At 52.2% G+C, this 7,500-nt stretch overlaps 1 protein-coding gene across 1 annotated transcript in view; it reads right to left on the bottom strand.

The window, feature by feature from the left end:
* The window catches only part of lama1 (laminin, alpha 1), an 85,427-nt gene extending 78,866 nt beyond the window's left edge, over nt 1–6,561 (bottom strand). The window contains 4 exon segments of the mRNA XM_039789919.1: nt 934–1,023; nt 1,600–1,779; nt 5,187–5,377; nt 5,982–6,561. Of these exon segments, the coding sequence (XP_039645853.1) occupies nt 934–1,023; nt 1,600–1,779; nt 5,187–5,377; nt 5,982–6,561 (1,041 nt within the window).
* Nucleotides 6,562–7,500: the final 939 nt, after the last annotated feature.

Here is a 7,500-nt window from a genome sequence, read left to right as displayed (position 1 = left end):
AAAATTTTCTTGACCGGTCACCGAGCCTCATTAACCGGTTAACCGTTTAGTTTAAAATATGCTACGCTATCTGAAGTAACAGCCATTTTGAGCCGCGCCTGCAATTTCTCAACTCTGTCGCATCTCTCACACACACACACACACACACACACACACACACACACACACACACACACACACACACACACACACACACACACACACACACACACACACACACACACACACACACACACACACACACACTGTGTGCGGCGCCAAGGAGCTCGTATGTAATCGGAGGACAAATGGCTCCTTAGTTTCGGTATAGTTTGGGGAAGTCCCTCAGCGCTTAAAACATCAAGGGGCAGCATGTCTTTTTCCACCATTCCGCATATCTTTTGGGTAATCGTTTCTGAGCGCTGTTTGTCACATTTCCGACCAGCTAGCAGAGATGACACGGTAGGCTGGCTTTGGCTACCTTTCTCATCCGAAGAGGCTTGCGGGTGTTGCGTCTTCAGGTGATACATCATAGATGATGCGCTGCCTCTATATTTCAGCAAGTATCAGTTCAACTCACATCTTTGTCATTCTTGTTGGTGAAACGGTCCCACACCGTACTTTTCTCTGCACGCTCCATGTCGTCTGCTCTGACCTCGAGTGTTTTAGCCGGTAGGATTTAAACCATGTGAGCGCGCTAACCCAAACGGTGTGACCTCGCGCCAAATGTTTTTATTGGTTTACAAAACAGGCGATTATGAAAAATTTAGCGTGAGGCATTATTTCACTTCACAGAAAAAAAAATATTGGAATGCGATGGCTAACTGTAGTAGCGTTTATTCCAATATCTATAATTAGTTAACGTTGAAACGGTCAAACGGTGATCGGTTAACATCCCTAGTCTCCAGCCCCCCCCCCACCTGTCTCCAGGTGAGCAGGTATGTGTGTGGTTACCTTGGTAACGGGGTCCAGCGGGCAGCTCTGGGCGTGGCCGTAACAGATGCACATGCCCCCCACGGAGATGTCTTTGATGGAGTAATAGTACTGAAAATATGATCACAAGATCACAAGATCACAAATCACAAGATCACAAAATCACAAATCACAGGATCACAAATCACAAGATCACAAATCACAAGATCACAAGATCACAGATCACAAGATCACAGATCACAAGATCATAAATCACAAGATCACAGATCACAAGATCATAAATCACAAGATCACAAGATCACAAGACACAAGATCACAAATCACAAGATCATAAATCACAAGATCATAAATCACAAATCACAAGATCACAAATCACAAGATCACGGTCACACTACAACGTGTTTATGAAAAATGTCATTATTACCTCTCTGTTAAACTGTCTGAATACATGGATCCCCTGTCCTGTCTGTCTGCCTGCCTGCCTGCCTGTCTGTGTGCCAGCCTGTCTGTCAGCCTGTCTTTGTGTCAGCCTGCGTGCCTGTCTGTGTGTCAGCCTGTCTGTCTGTCTGTCTGTCTGCCTTTGTGTCAGCCTGCGTGCCTGTCTGTGTGTCAGCCTGCGTGCCTGTCTGTGTGCCAGCCTGTCTGTGTGTCAGCCTGCGTGCCTGTCTGTGTGTCAGCCTGTCTCACCCTCCTGGTGACGATGGGGTCTATCTCTCGGGGGTCCCGGGTGCTCAGCGTCATGAGGTCAGCGTTGAGCGTTCTGATTCGCTGCAGCCGGAGTCTGATGTAACGAGCTGACGTGAAGTTCAGCAGCTCATTGGTCAGATCATCAGCGCCGGGGCGGCCATTAATCAGGGAGGTGTGGATCTGAGAGACAGGTTAGAGACAGACAGGTTAGAGAGACAGACAGGTACTCAGGGAGGTGTGGATATGAGAGACAGGTTAGAGACAGACAGGTTAGAGAGACAGACAGGTACTCAGGGAGGTGTGGATATGAGAGACAAACAGGTAATTAGGGACATGTGGATCTGAGAGACAGACAGGTTAGAGAGACAGGCAGGTAATCAGAGACGTGTGGATCTGAGAAACAGACAGGTTAGAGAGACAGACAGATAAACTGAGACGTGTGGATCTGAGAGACAGACGGGTTCGAGAGAAAGACAGACAGGTTAGAGAGACAGACAGACAGGCAGCTCAGACAGACAGGTTAGACAGACAGGTCTGAGAGACAGACAGGTAATCAGAGACGTGTGGCTCTGAGAGACAGACAGACAGACAGACAGGCTCCTGTCTCACCTCTCCATGCTCCAGTGGGTTGAGCCTAGAGTAGTAGGAGGTGTAGATGACCTCCTACTACTGACAGACAGGTTAGAGACAGACAGGTTAGAGAGACAGACAGGTAATCAGAGACGTGTGGATATGAGAGACAGACTGGTTAGAGAGACAGACAGGTAATCAGAGATGTGTGGATCTGAGAAACAGACAGGTTAGAGGGACAGACAGACAGGTCTGAGAGGCAGACACAGAAAGGTTAGACAGACAGGTCTTAGAGACAGACAGGCTCTGAGAGACAGACAGACAGGTTAGAGAGACAGACAGACTGGTTAGAGAGACAGATAGACAGGCTCCTGTCTCACCTCCCCATGCTCCAGTGGGTTGAGCCTAGAGTAGTAGGAGGTGCAGATGACCTCCTACTACTCCTACAGACAGACAGACAGGTTAGAGAGACAAACAGACAGGTCTGAGAGACAGACAGACAGGTTAGAGAGACAGACAGACAGACAGGCTCCTGTCTCACCTCCCCATGCTCAAGTGGGTTGAGCCTAGAGTAGTAGGAGGTGCAGATGACCTCCTACTACTCCTACAGACAGACAGACAGGTTAGAGAGACAAACAGACAGGTTAGAGAGACAGACAGACAGACAGGCTCCTGTCTCACCTCCCCATGCTCCAGTGGGTTGAGCCTAGAATAGTAGGAGGTGCAGATGACCTCCTACTACTCCTACAGACAGACAGACAGGTTAGACAGACAAACAGACAGGTCTGAGAGACAGACAGACAGGTTAGAGAGACAGACAGACAGACAGGCTCCTGTCTCACCTCCCCATGCTCCAGTGGGTTGAGCCTAGAGTAGTAGGAGGTGCAGATGACCTCCTACTACTCCCTACAGACAGACAGACAGACGTTAGAGACAAACAGACAGGTCTGAGAGACAGACAGACAGGTTAGAGAGACAGACAGACAGACAGGCTCCTGTCTCACCTCCCCATGCTCCAGTGGGTTGAGCCTAGAGTAGTAGGAGGTGCAGATGACCTCCTACTACTCCTACAGACAGACAGACAGGTTAGAGATACAAACAGACAGGTCTGAGAGACAGACAGACAGGTTAGAGAGACAGACAGACAGACAGGCTCCTGTCTCCCCTCCCCATGCTCCAGTGGGTTGAGCCTAGAGTAGTAGGAGGTGCAGATGACCTCCTACTACTCCTACAGACAGACAGACAGGTTAGAGAGACAAACAGACAGGTTAGAGAGACAGACAGACAGACAGGCTCCTGTCTCACCTCCCCATGCTCCAGTGGGTTGAGCCTAGAGTAGTAGGAGGTGCAGATGACCTCCTACTACTCCTACAGACAGACAGACAGGTTAGAGAGACAAACAGACATGTCTGAGAGACAGACAGACAGGTTAGAGAGACAGACAGACAGACAGGCTCCTGTCTCACCTCCCCATGCTCCAGTGGGTTGAGCCTAGAGTAGTAGGAGGTGCAGATGACCTCCTACTACTCCTACAGACAGACAGACAGGTTAGAGAGACAAACAGACAGGTTAGAGAGACAGACAGACAGACAGGCTCCTGTCTCACCTCCCCATGCTCCAGTGGGTTGAGCCTAGAGTAGTAGGAGGTGCAGATGACCTCCTACTACTCCTACAGACAGACAGACAGGTTAGACAGACAAACAGACAGGTCTGAGAGACAGACAGACAGGTTAGAGAGACAGACAGACAGACAGGCTCCTGTCTCACCTCCCCATGCTCCAGTGGGTTGAGCCTAGAGTAGTAGGAGGTGCAGATGACCTCCTACTACTCCTACAGACAGACAGACAGGTTAGAGAGACAAACAGACAGGTCTGAGAGACAGACAGACAGGTTAGAGAGACAGACAGACAGACAGGCTCCTGTCTCACCTCCCCATGCTCCAGTGGGTTGAGCCTAGAGTAGTAGGAGGTGCAGATGACCTCCTACTACTCCTACAGACAGACAGACAGGTTAGAGATACAAACAGACAGGTCTGAGAGACAGACAGACAGGTTAGAGAGACAGACAGACAGACAGGCTCCTGTCTCCCCTCCCCATGCTCCAGTGGGTTGAGCCTAGAGTAGTAGGAGGTGCAGATGACCTCCTACTACTCCTACAGACAGAACAGACAGGTTAGAGAGCCAAACAGACAGGTTAGAGACGAACAGACAGACAGGCTCCTGTCTCACCTCCCCATGCTCCAGTGGGTTGAGCCTAGAGTAGTAGGAGGTGCAGATGACCTCCCTACTACTCCTACAGACAGACAGACAGATTAGAGAGACAAACAGACAGGTCTGAGAGACAGACAGACAGGTTAGAGAGACAGACAGACAGACAGGCTCCTGTCTCACCTCCCCATGCTCCAGTGGGTTGAGCCTAGAGTAGTAGGAGGTGCAGATGACCTCCTACTACTCCTACAGACAGACAGACAGGTTAGAGAGACAAACAGACAGGTCTGAGAGACAGACAGACAGGTTAGAGAGACAGACAGACAGACAGGCTCCTGTCTCACCTCCCCATGCTCCAGTGGGTTGAGCCTAGAGTAGTAGGAGGTGCAGATGACCTCCTACTACTCCTACAGACAGACAGACAGGTTAGAGATACAAACAGACAGGTCTGAGAGACAGACAGACAGGTTAGAGAGACAGACAGACAGACAGACAGGCTCCTGTCTCCCCTCCCCATGCTCCAGTGGGTTGAGCCTAGAGTAGTAGGAGGTGCAGATGACCTCCTACTACTCCTACAGACAGACAGACAGGTTAGAGAGACAAACAGACAGGTTAGAGAGACAGACAGACAGACAGGCTCCTGTCTCACCTCCCCATGCTCCAGTGGGTTGAGCCTAGAGTAGTAGGAGGTGCAGATGACCTCCTACTACTCCTACAGACAGACAGACAGATTAGAGAGACAAACAGACAGGTCTGAGAGACAGACAGACAGGTTAGAGAGACAGACAGACAGACAGGCTCCTGTCTCACCTCCCCATGCTCCAGTGGGTTGAGCCTAGAGTAGTAGGAGGTGCAGATGACCTCTTTGTCTCTCTTGTAGGTTGGGGGGCCGAGCCTCGGCGTCACGTTGTAGTGAGACAGGCACTCAGAGCCACTGATGGCGTAGAACTGCCAGGGGTCAAAGGTCACACCGTCCAGAGAGCGCTCCAGGACCCAGTTACCTGGGGGGGGCAGACAGGTCAGACAGACAGGTGAGACAGACAGACAGGCACTCGCCTTGGTGAAGAATTCCAGCCACTAGAGCCGAGGGGGGGCAAGGTGGAGGGGGGGGTGTGGCCTTGACCAACTGCCACTTTGCTCGTTTGAAAGCCATGATGTCTCTCTCTCATGGGGGGCAAAATTCTCTGGGGGGCAAAGCAGAGAAAGGGGAGGTAACCTTGCTCCTCCTGATTGGCCCATCTGAGCTTTCATTTTCTCAAAGGCAGAGCAGGAAACCCAGGGCTCGGTTTACACCTATCACCACTTCTAGCCACTGGGGGGCCATAGACAGCCTGGGGGGCCATAGGCAGGCTGGGGGGCCATAGGCAGGCTGGGGGACCATAGACAGGCTGGGGGACCATAGACAGGCTGGGGGGCCATAGGCAGGCTGGGGGGCCATAGACAGGCTGGGGGGCCATAGGCAGGCTGGGGGACCATAGGCTGGCTGGGGGCCATAGGCAGGCTGGGGGACCATAGGCAGGCTGGGGGGCCATAGGCAGGCTGGGGGGCCATAGGCAGGCTGGGGGCCCGTAGGCAGGCTGGGGGGCCATAGGCTGGCTGGGGGACCATAGGCTGGCTGGGGGCCATAGACAGGCTGGGGGGCCATAGGCTGGCTGGGGGCCATAGACAGGCTGGGGGCCATAGGCAGGCTGGGGGCCATAGGCTGGCTGGGGGCCATAGGCTGGCTGGGGGCCATAGCTTGGGCCATGGGGCTGGGGGCATAGGCTGCTGGGGTGCTGGGGCATGGCAGGTGGGGGCCATAGCTGGGGACCATGCTGCTGGGGGCCAACCTGGGCCATGTGGCTATGGGTGGGCGGAGGTCTCGTTTGTGACTGGGGAGGGTGGGTGGAGCGTTGGCCATAGGTGGGCTAGCGTGGGGCATAGGCACTGACATAGCCTGGGCAGAGCTTGCCATGGGTGGGCCATGGGGTGGGCTGTGGGACCATAGTGCATAAGGCTGGGGTAGGGTGGGGCTGGGGGTTGGGTGGGTGGGATGGTGTGGGTGGGGGGGCGTGCTGGGCGTGGTGGGGGGAAGGGGGTGACGGTTTTGGATGGGGGTGCTGGGGGCGGGGGGATGGGCAGGGGTGGGGATTCGGGGGCCAGAAAAACCCAAGAGAGGGCATTTTGTGCCTGGGCTACCCCACATTTCGAGGATGTAAACAGAGAGGGAGAACCTGCACAACATACTGGTACTCAGATGTAACTACAGACAGACAGACAGACACACCCACAGCAGAGGCAGACAGGCGACAGGGGACAGACAACAGTCAGTCAGACAGACAGTCAGACAGACGACAGACAAACAGACAGGTCGACGACGAAGACAGACGACGACAGACAGAAGACGCGAGGTCGCACGTACAGAAACACGACCAACACAGGCGAGAGCAGACGACAAACGACAGCAACAGAACACAACAATCCCTGGAGAGGTGCTGTGTGATGATGTAGGCGACCTGAAAGATCTGAACAGAAAGAAACACAAACCATAAACAAGTGTGTCTGCCTGTGTGTGTGTGTGTATATGTGTGTGTGTGTGTGTATATGTGTGTGTGTGTGTGTATATGTGTGTGTGTGTGTATATGTGTGTGTGTGTGTGTGTATATGTATGTCTGTGTGTGTGTGTGTATTTACTGTGTGTGTGTGTGTGTGTGTGTAATGTGGTGTGTGTGTGTGTGTGTGTGTCTGTGTGTGTGTGTATATGTCTACCTGTGTGTGTGTGTATATGTGTGTGTGTGTGTGTGTGTGTGTATGTGTGTATGTGTGTGTGTATGTGTGTGTGTGTATATGTGTGTGTGTCTGTGTGTGTGTATGTATATGTGTATGTCTGTTTTGTGTGTGTGTGTTATGTGTGTGTGTGTGTGTGTGTGTGTGTGTTATATGTGTGTGTGTATATGTGTCGTGTGTGTGTGTATATATGTGTGTGTGTGTGTATATGTCTGTGTGTGTGTGTGTCTATGTCTGCCTGTGTGTGTGTGTATATATGTGTGAGTGTGTGTGTGTGTGTGTGTGTGTGTGTGTGTGTGTGTGTGTGTGTGTGTGTGTGTGTCTGCCTGTGTGTGTGTGTATTACAGTGCATTACGAA

This window comes from Perca fluviatilis, chromosome 22 (assembly GCF_010015445.1).
Source record: "Perca fluviatilis chromosome 22, GENO_Pfluv_1.0, whole genome shotgun sequence".
NCBI lineage: Eukaryota > Metazoa > Chordata > Actinopteri > Perciformes > Percidae > Perca > Perca fluviatilis.
The sequence above is the reverse complement of the archived record's forward strand: the minus strand, read 5'-3'. Positions and strand labels throughout refer to the sequence as shown.